Source organism: Callionymus lyra, chromosome 3 (genome assembly GCF_982586985.1).
Source record: "Callionymus lyra chromosome 3, fCalLyr1.hap1.1, whole genome shotgun sequence".
Classification (NCBI taxonomy): domain Eukaryota; kingdom Metazoa; phylum Chordata; class Actinopteri; order Syngnathiformes; family Callionymidae; genus Callionymus; species Callionymus lyra.
This window is the reverse complement of record NC_141820.1, coordinates 9131345-9148684: the sequence shown is the minus strand read 5'-3', so window position 1 is coordinate 9148684 and position 17340 is coordinate 9131345. Positions and strand designations below refer to the sequence as shown.

The following is a 17340-nucleotide window of genomic DNA, read 5'->3' as shown; positions in this document are numbered from 1 at the left end:
GATCAATTTCTTGGCAATTCCAGGTCGCGGTGATGATATCCGTCTCTGTCCGTCTACAGTAATTGAGTGTTCGCCCTCGGCCGATGTTTAAGTGAATATCTGAGCAGGAAACGGAAGAATATGGATGTAGTAGTGGATGTAGTAGTGGATGTAGTACTCCTGCTTTCTTGCTCTCCCATGAGTGATGATGACAATCTCCTGCTGTGAGATCTGAGTCATGAGTGAGGAGAGTCTTCTCTGGATGTCTCTTAGAAAAAGTGTCGTATATGTGGACATTAATCAAAGTTCATAATATTAGTTTACAGTATTACCTCATGATTCTCATAAAATTAGTCTATGAGGGTTTATAATATTAACAAAAGATTCTCATAGTATTACTCCGCGAGGGTCCATAGTATTACTCCATGAGGGTTTATAATATTACCAAAAGATTCTCATAGTATTTCTCCACAAAGGTTTATAGTATTACCACATGATTTTCATAGTATTACTCCACGAGGGTTCATAGTATTACTCCATGAGGGTTTATAGTATTACCAAAATGTTCTCATAGTATTTCTCCACAAAGGTTTATAGTATTACCTTATGATTCTCATAGTATTACTCCGCGAGGGTTCATAGTATTACTCCATGAGGGTTTATAGTATTACCTCATGATTCTCATAGTATTACTCCACGAGGGTTTATAGTATTACCTCATAGTTCTCATACTATTACTCCACGAGGGTTTGCAGTACTACCTCATGATTCTCATAGTATTACTCCGCCAGGGTTCATAGTATTACTCCCCAAGGGTGTATAGCATTACTAAAGGATTCTGGCAGTATTACTCTGCCAGGGTTTATAGTATTACCTCATGATTCTCATAGTATTACTCTGCAAGGGTTTAAAGTATTACCTCATGATTCTCATAGTATTACTCCGCGAGGGTTTAAAGTATTACCTCATGATTCTCATAGTATTACTCTGTGGGTTTTTTTAGTATTACCTCATGATTCTCATTGTATTATTCTGCAAGGGTTTATAGTATTACCTCATGATTCTCATATTATTACTTCGCGAGGGTTTATAGTATTACCTCATGATTCTCATGTTATTACTTCGCTAGGGTTTAAAGTATTACCTCATGATTCTCGTACTATTACTCTGTGGGGTTTTTTATTATTACCTCATGATTCTCATAGTATTACTCCGCGAGGGTTTAAAGTATTACCTCATTATTCTCATAGTATTACTCCACTAGGGTTTAAAGTATTACCTCATGATTCTCATACTATTACTCTGTGGGGGTTTAAAGTATTACCTCATTATTCTCATAGTATTACTCCGCGAGGGTTTAAAGTATTACCTCATTATTCTCATAGTATTACTCCGCTAGGGTTTAAAGTATTACCTCATTATTCTCATAGTATTACTCCGCTAGGGTTTAAAGTATTACCTCATGATTCTCGTACTATTACTCTGTGGGGGGTTTTATTATTACCTCATGATTCTTATAGTATTACTCTGCAAGGGTTTATAGGATAACCTCATGATTCTCATAGTATTTCTCCGGGAGGACTTATAGTATTACCTCATGATTCTTATAGTATTACTCTGCAAGGGTTTATAGGATAACCTCATGATTCTCATACTATTTCTCCTGGAGGACTTATAGTATTACCTCATGATTCTTATAGTATTACTCTGCAAGGGTTTATAGGATAACCTCATGATTCTCATACTATTTCTCCGGGAGGACTTATAGTATTACCTCATGATTCTTATAGTATTACTCTATATATGTTTTTGAATGATGAACCATTTAAATCCTCGTCCTCTCTCTGCTCCTCAGATCATCTCTGCAGCTCAGACTCTGGCTCTGCATCCGTCCAGCAAGATCGCGAAGGAGAACCTCGAGGTCTTCTGCGAGGCCTGGGAGTCGCAGCTGTGCGACATGGCTCTGCTGCTCCGAGAAATCAATGACGTCTTTGAAGGCAAGCAAGGTGTGTGTGTGTGTGTGTGTGTGTGTGTGTGTGTGTGTGTGTGTGTGTGTGTGTGTGTGTTCTGTGGATCTGGCCGACGAGTGTGTGCTCGCATCGATCCTTCAGTGGAACATATTTAAGACACAGAGAGAGTCTTTGTGAAGGTCTTCTTTGAATAGAGGCTTTTAAAGGAGCAGGAGGGAGAGAACTTCATCTAAACATGGCCCTGGAGACTCAACAGACACAACTTTGTTGCTGCTATGAGCTTGACTTTAGGAGCTTTGGAGTTATAGACAAAAGTGTTTGTTCATTTTAATGTAGCAACTGGATCTCACTTGTCTTCGTCTTCATCTTCGTAAGTCTGTTTTTTTTAGGATTGTTTTTAGTGGAAGATCCTGTTTTCAAACCAAAATATGTCCAAATATCAGCTTTAAAAGCTGCTAAAGTTTCCACTGTATCCTCTCGTCCTCAGCCTTAAAAAACACCCAAATACCTCCATACACTCCTCGTCTGTAACGTCCATCTTGGATTGAAATCAGAGAGAAACTTAAGTATTTTAATTATAAGTCTGTATTTTAGTTTTTAGTAGAAGATCCCGTTTTGAAACCATAATATTTCTAAACCTCAGCTTTAAAAGCTGCAGGAGTCCACTGTATCCTCTCGTCCTCAGTCATCACCAGGATATTGTGGGATTTCATGGTTCCTTTAACTGCAGAGGACTTATTGACTGCTGCCATCTAGAGGCCGGATGTTTAATTGAAACACTAAAATGCTGTACATATTTGCATGTTAATTAAATAAAAAAGAATACTTTTATTTAAACACATTTTATTAAAATATAAAATCTAAAAGAACTTTGATAAAAAGGGTGAAATCAACCTAAAAAAAATACTTAATATGGATACAGTATTGTAAAGAAATGTATATTTATTGTTCTTTCTTTCTTTTCTTTCACAGACAGTTTGTTAAATATATAATTGGTTCGTCTAGTGACTCGTAACTGTTCAAAGATTTCGGCCCCTGATTCAGTCCGGCCCCCTGGTCACACCCCTGGTCTAGACCAAGAGCCTTTTTTTTTTAAGTTATTGAGTTTCTTTTTTTTTTTTTACCTTGAATTAATGATGAAACCTCTTTTTTTTCCAGGCGACAAACGACCTTACCTGTCTCTGCCCAGACCCGGGGTGAGTGTCGACGCATCGTCAGACAATAACACTCAACAAGTACATCAGTGGCATCAGAATATTGATCTAACATTTCAAATATTTAAACTTCTTTTAACCCTTGTGTTGTCTCTGGGTCAAGGTCACCCGAAGGCCCACAAGAAAATATGTTTGTGGTATCCCTTCTATTGTCTCTGGGTCAAGGTCATGACCTTCCTGGCTTCCATAAATGCATATGCAGTGGTGGAGGTAGTTGACCCAGAGAAACCAAGGGATACCACAAACACATTTGTTTTCGGGCCTTTGGGGTCATCTTGACCCAGAGACAACACAAGGGTTAAAGAAGGTTTTCATTGATTTCTATATTGAAAAGTTGAATTTATTTTTAATACTTTTTTTTTTTTTTGAATACACGTAGCTATTGATACTTTACTTTCAATATTTAAAAAAAGATAATTAAATATTTTAATTCTTAGCCTTTTTAAATCCAATTTCAAAATATTGGTATAAAAGTTCCACGAGACAATATAAAATAAAAACAAGTTAAACAAGTCAATGTTTAAAAAATGATTGTATTCCATAAAAACGATTTAGTGCCATCAGATTTTGAGTTTTAATTTTTCTTTTAAGCATTTTTTAAAATAATTGTTTTCAATCATTTCTACATAGAAAGATCAAGTTTGTTTTTTTAACAACTACATTTTTAATTTTGGAATATTTTACACGTAGCGTTTGATATTTTAATTCCAATATTTAAAAAATATATACAATTAATTCAATCATTTTTAAACAAGTTGCCTTTTAAATTCAATTAACAAATATAAATGGTATAAAAGTTCCACCAGACAACAATGAAAATAAAAAGAAATTCAACCTTTCAAAATAGAAATCATTAAATACAATTATTTTAAAACAATTAAATGCCTAAGAAAAATAATTGTTAAAATATTCATCATTTAAAACCAGTCAATATTCTGCTGCCACTGCTCCACAGTCTCACACCAGCGTCTGCTGACGCTTCTCTGCTCCACAGAAACACTCGGCGAACATGAAGAGCGGCAAAGCTGTCAAGTTGGATGCCGAGGTATATATCGTACGCCGTCCACTCCGACCATTCATCACATCTCGTGACAGCAGTTTATTCATCTCCAACAAACTCCGTGTCGGAGAGAATGGATGTCGCTCGTATGCTAATCAGCCAGTGTGTGCTGATGTCGGCGCTTTTCCAGGAGCGGCTCCAGCAACAGGCGCCGGATTATGCTGATTCTGAAACTCCTCTTAACAAACCGGAACATCTTCTTTGAAGGAAAAACGTTTCATCCGCTCATGTGGTTCTGGTGTGTGTTCAGGAGCAGACCAGCATGGCCAAGCTGGGTCTGGAGCTCCGGCTGCTGTCGTCGGACGTGGACGCCGAGGTGGAGAAGTGGGAGGACCAGGAGGTGGAGATCGTCCGGCAGAGCCAGAGTCTGGCCAGCATGGCCTACAATATGTACCTGTTCACCAGGTACAAAAGTATACTGTGCAATAAAGGGTCCAATATAGTGATACTGTAGTAACAAGGATATTTGTGTAGTATTGTCGAGTACTTGACTCTGGTGTTGTAGTATTTACAGACCACATGACTCTTGACGAAGTCGCTTTAATTTGTTTTCAAACCAAAATATGTCCAAACATCAGCTTTAAAAGCTGCTGGAGTCACTGTATCCTCTCGTCCTCAGTCATCATTGAGACTGCTGCCATCTAATGAACAAACACACTGTATATTTTAATGTTAAGTCTAAGTTAAAAACCGAAACAATTACTTTATTTTACAGACACTTAATTGAATATAAATAAACCAAAAAAGATCAATAATAAAAATTAAGTATGATTTGAAAGCCAAAGAAAAATTTATACTGTGCAATAAAGGATCCGATATAGTACAAGGATATATGTGTAGTATTGTGTAGTGTTGCAGAATTGACAGACCACATGACTTTTGATGAAGTCGTAACTGCTTTCATAGTTTTTCAAACCAAAATATGTCCAAACATCAACTTAAAAAGCTGCTGGTCGTCACTGTATCCTCTTGTCCTCAGTCATACCCAGAATTTACCGACCACATGACTCTTGACGAAGTCGTAACTACTTTCCTTTGTTTTGGACATATTTTGGTTTGAAAACGAATGAAAGCAGTTACGACTTCGGCAAGAGTCATGTGGTAAATTCTTGGTATGACTGAGGACGAGAGGATACAGCGACTCCATCAGCTTTTAAAAGCTGATGTTTGGACATATTTTGGTTCGAAAACAAATGAAAGCAGTTACGACTTTGTCAAGAGTCATGTGGTCTGTAAATTCTGGGTATGACTGAGGACGAGAGGATACAGCGACTCCAGCGGCTTTAAAAGCTATGTTTGGACGTATTAGTGTTTGAAAACTAATCTTGTCTGAATTTAAAACTCGATGTGTCACTAAAAACAATCCTAAGTCAGTACATCAAACTTTTTGTGTAAAAATAATCAAAAAAACAAACAAAGCACATTTTAATGCTGAAAGAAATAAAAATGAACAGTTTCAACATTGATATGTTAGATTCATTCAATCCCATGGTGGCACTGATGACCCTCCATACATTTAAATGTATTAGAAGACATTTTTAAAAACCACAACAAGAACAAATCAAAGAATATTCTCATACGACCTTGAATCTCTGCTGCAGCGTTGGATTCATTAATCTCTCAGTCATCGTCCGACACAATAAAATCGTTGCCGGTCAGACAGTCGGTGGACGTTATGGATGTTTGTCGGGCGTCCATCCATCTTTTCCTCACGTCTGTATCGACTCCACAGGGGGGAGGGGCTTCTGAAGACCACGCTGGACCTGTTCCATCAGGCCGAGGTACGTCCGTCCGCTAATGTCTTCCCCCTTCCTTCGTGTAAAAAAACACTGTATATATTGAACCTGCAGTTTTGTCGGGTAGAAAAATGTGATTTATTCTGTGGCCGTGCGTCGGTGAGATGATGATGCAGGGAAAACAGTTTTTGGATTTTTTTTTTTCCGATGGATCATTAATTTAGGTTTTCCCTTCTCGCCTGCAGGTTCTGTCGGAGGAAGGACTCCAGCTGTGCTCGTCCGTCCAAACTTTCTCAACGCAGGTAAATAGAAAAAAAGTTTTTTTTCCTTTTTGCTATTAATGCAGCAGGAGTTTTTGAAGGATGAATTTATCATCGTTCCTTTAGAGACATGGAAGAAAAACTCTGTATCATCAGTCGTTGAAGTTTTTACTCGTGCAAAACTTGCCTGTGAGTAGAATTCAAAATAGTTCTTGTTTTATTAAAGGGAAATCAATTTTTTTTTTTAAAAACTCATGCGCCTGTATTCACCAAAAAAATCGAAATACAGTCTAAAGTAAAATTCTTACTGAAAGTTTTCTAAATCATTTGTGTTTTACCTGCATTTTATTTGCAACTTTAAAAGAATATGAAAAACATTTAAAAAATATTTGGATAATCCAGATTTTAACAACTAATCCATTTAATTAAAAAAAATATTTTAGAGTATATTTTCTCCTGGTAAAGCAGAAATATGTCATATTTATATTTTATAAACATTTTATTCTGTATTGATATTTTTACCATCAGGGCTGATGTAGTAGAACATACTCTAGGAATTGAAGATATGAAGTACATCCATCCATCCATCTTTCTCTCTCTTTATCTATATCTATCTCTTTATCTATGTATCTCTTTTTGTAAACAAATGTTCACGCAGTTTTGGTTGCATTGCTTGGAATAAAGGATCTTGCAGTAACACTTTCCTGACTCCGGGGGAGCCAGAAACAATATTTTTAACAGTACTTACTGCTGCTTTAATATAGTATTAAAAACTCTATTATTCTTGTTTGGTTTCAGTATTTCCGCAAAGTATAAGAGATTGAATCCTTACAGTTTATCCTTTATATACAGTATATATAGATTGGATTAACAATTATATAGTTTTATAATTCCATTTTAATTTAAACAGAACTTTCTGAATAGTAATGGATAAAAAACAACAATATAATTGCAAAATAAATTAACATGTAAACTTTTTTCATAAATAGTATAAGGTTAGTTTAAATAATATAAATATTTTAATGCAATTAGATGGAAAAGTTTACATGTTAGATTCAATGAACTTATAGATTTGTTGTCTTTAATGTCATTAATAAATAGACAACATTAGTATTATTATTATGTTCATCAACATACAGGTACTGACCACTGCTGACCTCAAACAACTTACAGGAAAAGTCAGAATGCAAACTATTTGATACTTTGCTCCGAGAAAATAAAAAAAAACTGTGTATTTCTGTGAACTCACCATTACTCACTTGTCGCCGCACTCACACCTGATAAATCAGCCGGCGAGGAACAGGAAATGAAACCTCCTCGACCGTCTTCTCGTCAGATAAAACCAACACTCGCCCTTTTCCTCCGACACCAGACTCTCTAATGAAATTAGACATGATTAATTGATGACATTTGTCTGCGCTGCCCCTGCAGGTGCGAGTGTGTAACTGCAGGTGATTCGTAATGATTTAGATGAAGAATCTCGAGCAGAAAACATGATGTTTGATGGTGAAGTTTATTTCTGAAGATGAACTGTTGTCTCTGAGTCCTCGTGTGTCTCTGCTCCAGCTGGTGGACGAGGAGAAGACAGTCGTGATGACGGAAGTGGACAAACTGATGACTTTGTGCCAACAACTGCAGGCAGGAGCCAAAAGTCCTGTTCAGGGCAAGACTGCCACCTTTCAGAAGGTACAGGTACTGCAACCATTACACCAAGGATTACAAACGGATTCTTCTAAATCATAAAGTCTTAACTGTGAAAAAAAAATAAACTTGACATGATTTCTTACATTTAAAAAACACAACCTCATGAACTAGTTTATAAAATATATAAATATATAAGATTGTTCTCTGGACCAAACAACCCATTTAATAATTCATATTTTTATTATCTCATTTATAATTTAATTACATTTATTTATTTAATTTCCATTTATAATAGAATTTTATTTATTTAATTTCCATTTATAATAGAATTTTATTTAATTATTTAATTTTCATTTATAATTTAATTTAATTTAATAATATAATATTTGATAATAATAATTCACTTATAATATACATTTTGATTTAGTTTTTTTAAATTAAATGTATAATACAATTTTATTCAATTATTTAATTTAAATTTATAATTTAATTAAATAATAATATAATATTTAATGATAATAAATCACACTTAAGACGTTTTTATTTGTTCAGGCTTTTCCTTGATTTTCTGGAACTCCTGTTGTGTTATCAGTTTTATCTTGATCTTTAAAGTATATACTTTATTGAATATTGTTTTGATTGTTTAAGTGCTTTGTGACCCTGGTCTGGAAAAACCGTATACAAATAAAAATTACTTACTTACTTACTTATAATATACATTTTTATTTAGTTTTTTAATTTTCATTCATAATACAATTTTATTTAATAATTAAATTTAAAAAAAATACAAATAAATGAATTAACTGAATTTGATTCCTTTTACCTTCAAAATAAAACTGTATATACATTTTTAAACACCTGCCAGTGTTTTTATCTTGTATATTTAATTTTATTTTTACCTCCAAATGTTGCGGACGCAGACTGACGCCAGTTTTATCTTCTGTATTCAGGTGGACTCGTCGATCCAGAAGACCAGAGCCATCCTCACGACCGTTCTCTCGCTGCTTCCCGTCTGCAACAAGCTCAACGCAAAGGTCAGTGTTTGCTCCATAATTAAAGTTCAAGAATGAAGCTCATTTGAAAATGGAACATAAATGGATGAACAAGGTCACTTATCGTTATTTCGACGTTTATTTGACACCAACATGTCCACTTGTGTTGCCATGGTTACTCGTGAACACTGGGATATCGTGAGATGGATTTATTTGTCTGTAACAGCCGTTGTTAATCCTTATGTTGTTGAATTTACAAACTCTATTTATTTATTTTAATTAAAATCCAATTTCATTTATTTCAGGAAATTGTAAATGTTTTTTTAATACAATTTTAATTGAACATTAATTGAAATGATTGATTTTTTTTTTAATTGATATTGTTTAAAAAATAATAATAATTTCATACATTTGTATCTACATTGTAAGATTGATTTTTTTTTTAATATATATATTAAATACTTTTCAAAATAAATGGTTTTATTACAATTAAAATACCTTAAGAATACATTTTCTTATTTCAATACTTTTTAATTCAGGGTCTTTTAAATTCAATATTAAATGTCATATTACATTTTAAAAGGCTATGAATTAAAAAATATTTTGAATCATTGGAATTGAAATGTTAAACAAAGTCATTCATTTTGAAAATATTTAAATTTAAATTAGATTTTTCACAAAAATAAATTTCAACCTTTTAATATAGAAATTGTTTTCAATGATTCAAAAAAATAAATAAAACTTAAAACAAAAATATTTCAATAAGAAAATCTAAATGTGGTTAATTATATAAATTAATATTCCGATGGCACTGATGTACTTCCATAAAAACGTCATCATGAGAAAAATCTTGACCAAAATGTATTTTTTAGTCCTAAAATGTCAACTGAACAAGAGGAACTTTGAGAACTGATTGAACAAGGATGTTGTTAGTAACTCAACTGAACACAAGAGGGCAGCATTTCGCACACGATGTGAAATAAAGTATAGGAATGACGTTAATAAAAGGTAGAAAATAAATAAGTTTATGTTCAAATATTATCATGTTCATCTTGAAATATATGTTGTGTGTTCAGTACCAGTCGGGGAGGAGCAGTCTGGGCTCGCCGCAGGACTGGAAGGAGCAGCAGGACTCGTCCACGCCGGTCAAAGACAACAACAAAAATGGCGACGAGTTCGGGGTCAAGTCTCTGGAGCAGCACGTGACGACTCTGAACATCCTGGAGAGCAACTAGTCCAGCGGTGACATCATCGCTTCTTGATGTCACGGGACTCCGCCGGACAAACCGCATCCCCGCCAGCAGGGGGCAGCACCTCGCTATGAAGTCGCACCACAGCCATACGCGCGCCGTCAGCTCTGTGTTTCCGATTGTGTTGCCGTGTGTGCGTGTGACACAATGTAGCGACACACAATAAGATCTCACCGTGCATGGTCGTCACCGGCTCTAGTCAACACTGTATTCTCGCTGCTTCGTGTCCGTGATCTTCTCCACATGTTGTCGTCTGCTTCTATGGTCGCTGTCGGCATGTTCCTCTCTTGTCATGTTGTCCAGAGAATGCCAAATTATATCCACCTCGAGGGGGCGCTGTGACCCTTAGTCTGCTATCAGTATGAACTAGATTGTACCGATGTGTCAATGAGGCCTTGTGAAACAGTTGATGAGGCCAAATGATGTATCATGAAACAGTTGAGGCCTCCTGAAACAGTCGATGAGGTATCATGATACAGTTGACAAGACGTCATGAAACAGTTGCTAGGTATCATGAAACAGTTGATGAGGTATCATGAAACAGTCGAGGTATATATCATGATACAGTTGATGAGGTATCATGAAACAGTTGATGAGACCTCATGAAACAGTTGATGAAACCTCATGAAACAGTTGATGAAACCTCATGGAACAGTTGATGAGACCTCATGAAACAGTCGAAGTATCATGAAACAGTTGATGAGACCTCATGAAACAGTCGATGAGGTATCATGATACAGTTGACAAGACGTCATGAAACGGTTGCTAGTTATCATGAAACAGTCGATGAGACCTCATGACACAGTTGATGAGGTATCATGAAACAGTCGATGTATCATGAAACAGTCGATGTATCATGAAACAGTTGACGAGACTTCATGAAACAGTTGAAGAGGCCTCATCAACACATCAGTACTACATTGCATCAGATCTCCATCCACACTTCTATTCCTTAAAACAAAAGCCAAACTTTCTGGAATCAATGGTAAAAAAAAAAAAAGATGCTCGTTTTTGTTAAGTTTACTCAAAAGATAATCCTGTAAACTAGTGGAAATGAGTCAAACAAAAACTATATACGACTTATTTTTATCTGAAAGTTGGGTCTATGAATATAAAGCCGACATTAAAGCAGTTCTCTGTGACCCTGTATTCAAACACTAGGATGAGGAGATGGTTGTGTGGATGAAGAATCACTGATGAACGACAGCATCGTATCTTTTGAACTGTAACATGTTTCCAGAACGACAGCATCGTATCTTTTGAACTGTAACATGTTTCCAGAACGATAGCATCGTATCTTTTAAACTGTAACATGTTTCCAGAACGACAGCATCGTATCCTTTGAACTGTAACATGTTTCCAGAACGATAGCATCGTATCTTTTAAACTGTAACATGTTTCCAGAACGACAGCATCGTATCTTTTGAACTGTAACATGTTTCCAGAACGATAGCATCGTATCCTTTGAACTGTAACATGTTTCCAGAACGATAGCATCGTATCCTTTGAACTGTAACATGTTTCCAGAACGATAGCATCGTATCCTTTGAACTGTAACATGTTTCCAGAACGATAGCATCGTATCTTTTGAACTGTAACATGTTTCCAGAACGATAGCATCGTATCTTTTGAACTGTAACATGTTTCCAGAACGATAGCATCGTATCCTTTGAACTGTAACATGTTTCCAGAACGATAGCATCGTATCCTTTCAACTGTAACATGTTTCCAGGGTCTAGTAAAGTACGAGCGACGGTACGTGAAGCGACGACGGGAGGAAGTGAGAGTTCTGGTGATTGTATGTCACGTGAAGAAATCATAGCTATAGTTTTGGACCATTTATTCTGGGATGATTGAACGAAAGTGACAAAAATAAACTATTTTTTCTTAAACCGCTCGCCTACGGAAAAAACTTCCTAAAATAAAGTCAACTCATCATATTTACACTTGGATTGTGGTAAAAGTCTCTGGGGAGGTTTGGTCAGGACGCCGGAGGTTCTTCGCTCTGGCTTCTCTTGGCCACGACCTTCTCGAAGTCCTCTCTGCTCAGCAGGTTCTCCGTGATGCTCTTGCTCTCCTCGAACTTGGGCAGGATGACGGCGATGTATCCTTCGGTGGACGGCTGGCGAGACCGGAGAGAGAGAGAGAGAGAGAGAGAGTCAGAACCCATGCGTCCATCAAACGAGGTCAAGGGTCGAACCTTCTCCAGCAAGAGAGCCGGACGCTCCATGATGTTCTCGTTGACCTCCAGGAGACGACCTCTGATGCAGCTGGAACGGAAACTAGTTACTCAACTTTGTTTTAAGGGTTTTAATGAGCGATTTAATCATTAAAAACATAACTATAATATCTGTATCCTCTTGTCCTCAGTCATACCCAGAATTTACAGACCACATGACTCTTGACGAAGTCGTAACTGCTTTCATTCGTTTTCAAACCAAAATATGTCCAAACATGAGCGTTAAAAGCCGCTGGGGTCGACTGTATCCTCTTGTCCTCAGTCATACCCAGAATTTACAGACCACATGACACTTGAACTCGTAACTGCTTTCATTCTTTTTCAAACCAAAATATGTCCAAATATCTGGTTTAAAAGCCGCTGGAGTTGACTGTATCCTCTCGTCCTCAGTCAAAGCTGGGATTTCATAGTTCCTTTAGCTGTGGAGGACTTAATGACTGCTGCCATCTAGCGGCCAGGAGTTTAATTGCAACACAAATTAACAATATAGGGGTGAATAAAACAAACACATTTTTGTACTGTTATAAACACTTGAACATACACTGAAATATAAACCATTAAAGAACTATAATAAAGTATAGAATGTGACTTGATGTTATTTTATCATGTTGTTGGTTATATTTGAAGTGCAGGTTTTTGGGTGTTAGTAGAATGACGCGACATATTTGAGTAGAACTTCATACAACAATTAATCTCCTCATAAGTGGAAGCTTTAAAGGTGAAGTATCGTGTGGAAGAAATATATCAGTGTATAGATATTTTCTCACAGCCCTAAAGATAATATTAACTAAAGCTGCACATCACAACTTTATTAACTCATTCAATTGATCAAACAAAGATGAGAAAATGATTAAAAAAAATATCCATTAGCTTCTCTCACCTGTAGACGGTGTACTCCGAGTCATCCGTGCACGTTATTCTGCACACCGGAGCGAAGTCTGTGAGAAACTGTCCGCCCTGAAAACAAAACTATTTAGACGAAGAAGAAGAAGAAGAAGAAGAAGAAGAAGAAGAAGAAGAAGAAGAAGAAGTCTGCAACTCATAGCTCCAGGTGTGTTATCTCAGGGTCAAGGTGACCCGGAGGCCTGAAAACATACGTGTTTGTGGTATCCCTTGTATGGCCTCAGGATCAAGGTGACCCGAAGGCCCAAAAACAAGCGTTTGTGGTATCCCTTGTATGGCCTCAGGGTCAAGGTGACCCGGAGGCCTGAAAACATACGTGTTTGTGGTATCCCTTGTATGGTCTAAGGGTCAAGGTGACCCAAAGGCCCAAAAACAAATGTGTAATTTGGTGATTTTTTTTAGTACATTTGCAATTTCTCTGTGTACTTTACTTACATTATTCAAAGAACTGAGCAGTAGAATTGCTAAACTTGTTTTAGGTTAAAACATGTTTTTTTTAATATGCTAACAAAATCATTTTTATAAAGTAGTGTATAGTTTTTACAAGAGTGTTTCATTTTTGCAAAGGATGTGAGGTGCTCTGCCAATTGTGTGTAGTGTTTTGAAAAACCGGGCACTTCATCGGAAATCGTGCTCAAGTAATTGGAAAAAAAAACTGTAATATATCAACAGAGCAAAGGTTTACACTTATTTTAGCCAAATACTAATTCAAAGTGTAAATGTATATATTTTTTTCTCTCTTCAATTAGGTGTTTTGATATAAAAAAAATTCTCTGATCTACTAATTCAATGAAAAGGCACCATTTTTACACCAATGGTCTTTCTACACTTGCTGTGTCTCAAATCACATCCTTCTCTTAGTGCACTGGTTAGTATTCATCAGGATAGTGTACATACTAACTAGTAACTAATTCTCCACAGATCAAACTCTGCTGCTACGCACTAACAGGAAATGACGCGAAAGCTTCTTCTTCTACTACTATTTAACGATGATTTCAACCAGCAGTAGGAACACTAGCGACACCTGCTGGCAGCACGTTTTTGTTGGATCAAGAAATATGAGAAACAAAATATTCGCAAGATATTTACGCCGGTATCGGCACAGAAGACGCGTCATCCTCCTACTGCTGCTGAAAACGCACCTGTTACACATATATATATATGTATATATATATATATGACATAACTTCCGTTTACAACGTCAACGTCACTAAGATGGAGCTGTTTAGGGTAGAAAGTGTCCATCGATCCATACTCAGTTTTGTGGGCGTTTTAGTGACAATTTAGTGTGTATGGAGCACTACATTTCACATACTAAGAATTGAGACGCACTTATGCACTAAAAATACTAAGTTTAAGTACGCAAGTATGTGATTTGAGACACAGCTACTGTCTCGTGAAACCTCATCAGCCGTTTCATGAATCAACACCTCACTAGTGTTTGCTTTAGTTTATCCATCAGAGTTTGTGGCTCTGAGGGAGTTTTGATTTGGCAGTAAAACCTTCATTTACAGAACAGTAGAACTAGTAGAAATAAAGTTTAAAAACAATAACTCACCCGTTTGGATTTCCCCGACACTTTGTTATTGAGGCGACTGCAGCCGTTGCTGATCTGGTAGTTGATGGACTTGATGGATCGTCCGTTCTGAAGGACAGGATGAGTCTCTGCGAGAGTCAGGACGCATATTCTAGGAGGAGAAACAAACACAAGCGCCATCAGGTGGTGTTTCGTGTTTTTGTGTTTCAAACTCAAAATCAAGGTGGATTCATGTTGATATAGTGACATATAAAGATGTCAGGGTTCAAGATGACAAAAGGAGATAATGGACGTCAACAGTTTCAACGATACCATATATTGTGATACTGTAGTTACAAGTATATATGTGTAGTATTGTCGATTACTTGACTCTGGTGTTGCAGAATTTACAGACCACATGACTCTTGACGAAGTCGTAACTGCTTTCATTAGTTTCCAAACCAAAATATGTCCAAACATCAGCTTTAAAAGCTGCTGGAGTCACTGTATCCTCTCGTCCTCAGTCATACCCATAATTTACAGACCACATGACTCTTGACGAAGTCATAACTGCTTTCATTCGTTTTCCAATTAAAATATGTCCAAACATCAACTTGAAAAAACTGCTGGAGTCCACTGTATCCTCTTGTCCTCAGTCTTGCCGGGATCTCACAAGATTTAATTGTCCCACTAACAGCGGAGGACTTGGTGATGAAAGTTCAATTGTAACACAAAAATTTAATTAAATAAAAAACGCAGCGAAAATTTGCTTGTTGATTGTAAATTAAAAAAACAGACAAAATAATAAACAGTGCCGTTGACTATTGATACGTTATTGTGATAAATATTTTATATATACCACTGTATTGATATATTCTCACAAAACACACCTCCCACTGTGAGTAATATTAAGGTTTAAAGAAAGGTTTTTAAAGGGAAGATGAAAAGATAATTCTGCGTCATATATTCCAAATATTCGATATATATCGAATATCTTCTTAAGAATCATGTAAATCATCAACAGGTGAAGAAGCAAATATTCATGCTCGGTGTTACCTGTTTGAATGCTGCAGGACGCAGTAGTCTTCACACGCATTCCCCTTTAAATCTAAAGAACAGAAAAATAAACAAGATTAAACGCTGAATAAATGTGACACATTGACCCATAGATCCACATCTTCACCGCAGAAAGTGGTTCCGCTCTAATGCTAAGCTAACCAAACGAGCTACTTCTATTTACCGGCTCGGTACCATCTCGTGTAATATCTGTCAATGACTGAAGGCGGTTCCGAATCTCGTTTCTCCACGTCGTCCATCAAATCATCTCCAACGTTTATTTCTTTAGAAATACGTTTGTTTACAAAAAAAACTGACTGGAATGAACCATGCAGCCTGACGGAAGGTAATTTCTGTTACGCAGTCGGTGCAACGGAAAATATGTCTAAGTTCCGGTTTCTGTCGTTCCGCTAGTCGACCTAAAAATACATTTAATTAAAATATAAATTCTGAGTACATCGATATAAAAACACACATTCTTTTCATTTATAATAGCTTCAATAATAACTAATATATTTTATGTATTAATGTTCTACTTTGATTAGTATGAATGTTTGATTTATTTTTAAGTTATTATTAAATTAATATATGTATTTTACACTTTAAATGTCGTGTTGTTCATAGTAAATAAATACATCAATTTTATTTATATTACTACATTTAGATTCTTAGATTCCAGAGGCAATCCTGTGTTTAACCTCTAGAGGTCAGACTACAATCATTCTGTACAGTTTGATGCAAGAATTGACGTTAATACTTATTTTCCCTCTAATAAACAAGCAAATCGAGTACTTTTATACATCATATGTGTAACTTGTTAAGTATCTGCACACGTTTAATCGTGTTTTGAAAGATTTTCATCTAAATAAAATCTTTTTTTTTCAAATAATGTAAAATGTATTTCTGGTATTATTCCCTTATAATCGCAAATAAGCACAAACTATAGGTTATGGACCATTAAGACATTTGTATTATTATTATTATTATTATTATTTTATGACCAGAAAGGATTGTGAAGAGTAGATGGAAATATGGATAACAGAATGTTTGTCTCTCTGGATTTCACACAATCACATTCCATGCATGTTTTTCTAAATAAATCAAATATGATTCTTGTTTGTTGCTTCCACAAGACAAAATCTAGAATGACATCATCATACTCACATTACAAAAAAAAAAGGGAAAGTTCTGGATGGCACAAGAGAAGACAAAGCGATTTTCCCCTGAACGTACTCATCAATTACCAGGAGCTGGAAAGTTCTACTTATGCGTTTTTAATGAATGTTTCCATGACTTCTGCCCTCGTGGTTTGACAGGATTCATCAAAATATGACACAAAATCCCTCACAATTATAAAATGTTCTCTGGTGGATGCTGCGGAATTCATTCCAGTGCAGAAAAATTCTTGGCGGGTTCTGGTGTTGAAGTTTCTCCTGACGTCCTCTCACTGTGTCGTGTCTGCAGCTGTCAAGAGAGCAGCCACAGTTCCACGTCAGCTGCTTCTTCCACAGATGCTGCTCT

At 36.2% G+C, this 17340-nt stretch overlaps 2 protein-coding genes across 6 annotated transcripts in view; one reads left to right on the top strand and one right to left on the bottom strand.

Annotated features, from left to right (window-relative positions):
* The window catches only part of ctnnal1 (catenin (cadherin-associated protein), alpha-like 1), an 89218-nt gene extending 77221 nt beyond the window's left edge, over positions 1-11997 (top strand). Inside the window, exons 11-20 of one of the 5 annotated variants that reach the window (XR_015710733.1) lie at positions 1835-1985; positions 3108-3145; positions 4158-4208; positions 4474-4628; positions 5956-6004; positions 6205-6261; positions 7786-7911; positions 8814-8897; positions 9932-10635; positions 10703-11997. Coding sequence is in view for 3 of the 5 variants with exons in the window: in XM_087786372.1 (XP_087642498.1) it covers positions 1835-1985; positions 3108-3145; positions 4158-4208; positions 4474-4628; positions 5956-6004; positions 6205-6261; positions 7786-7911; positions 8814-8897; positions 9932-10090 (870 nt within the window). In the remaining 2 variants the exon portion in view is untranslated. Of the gene's footprint in view, positions 1-1834; positions 1986-3107; positions 3146-4157; positions 4209-4473; positions 4629-5955; positions 6005-6204; positions 6262-7785; positions 7912-8813; positions 8898-9931 lie in introns of all 5 variants that reach the window. The other 4 variants (XR_015710734.1, XM_087786374.1, XM_087786373.1 and 1 more) reach the window with 4 other exon arrangements.
* Positions 11931-16154, bottom strand: abitram (actin binding transcription modulator). Its single transcript, XM_087786375.1, has 6 exons — positions 16004-16154; positions 15820-15871; positions 14806-14935; positions 13225-13301; positions 12306-12375; positions 11931-12227 (listed from the first exon to the last, which is right to left on the bottom strand). Exons 1-6 carry the CDS (start codon positions 16077-16079, stop codon positions 12087-12089), a joined length of 546 nt encoding a protein of 181 aa, XP_087642501.1. The 5' UTR covers positions 16080-16154; the 3' UTR covers positions 11931-12086.
* Between the last annotated feature and the right edge of the window lie 1186 nt (positions 16155-17340).

What these genes read in the sequence shown, in the direction of transcription:
- abitram (XM_087786375.1), bottom strand. Translation starts at nt 16,079, where the DNA reads ATGGACGACGTGGAGAAACGAGATTCGGAACCGCCTTCAGTCATTGAC. An exon ending in GTCCTGCAGCATTCAAACAG is followed by an intron (nt 14,936 to 15,819) that starts GTAACACCGAGC and finishes TTCTCCTCCTAG; the next exon opens with AATATGCGTCCTGACTCTCG. An exon ending in TGTCGGGGAAATCCAAACGG is followed by an intron (nt 13,302 to 14,805) that starts GTGAGTTATTGT and finishes TTTTGTTTTCAG; the next exon opens with GGCGGACAGTTTCTCACAGA.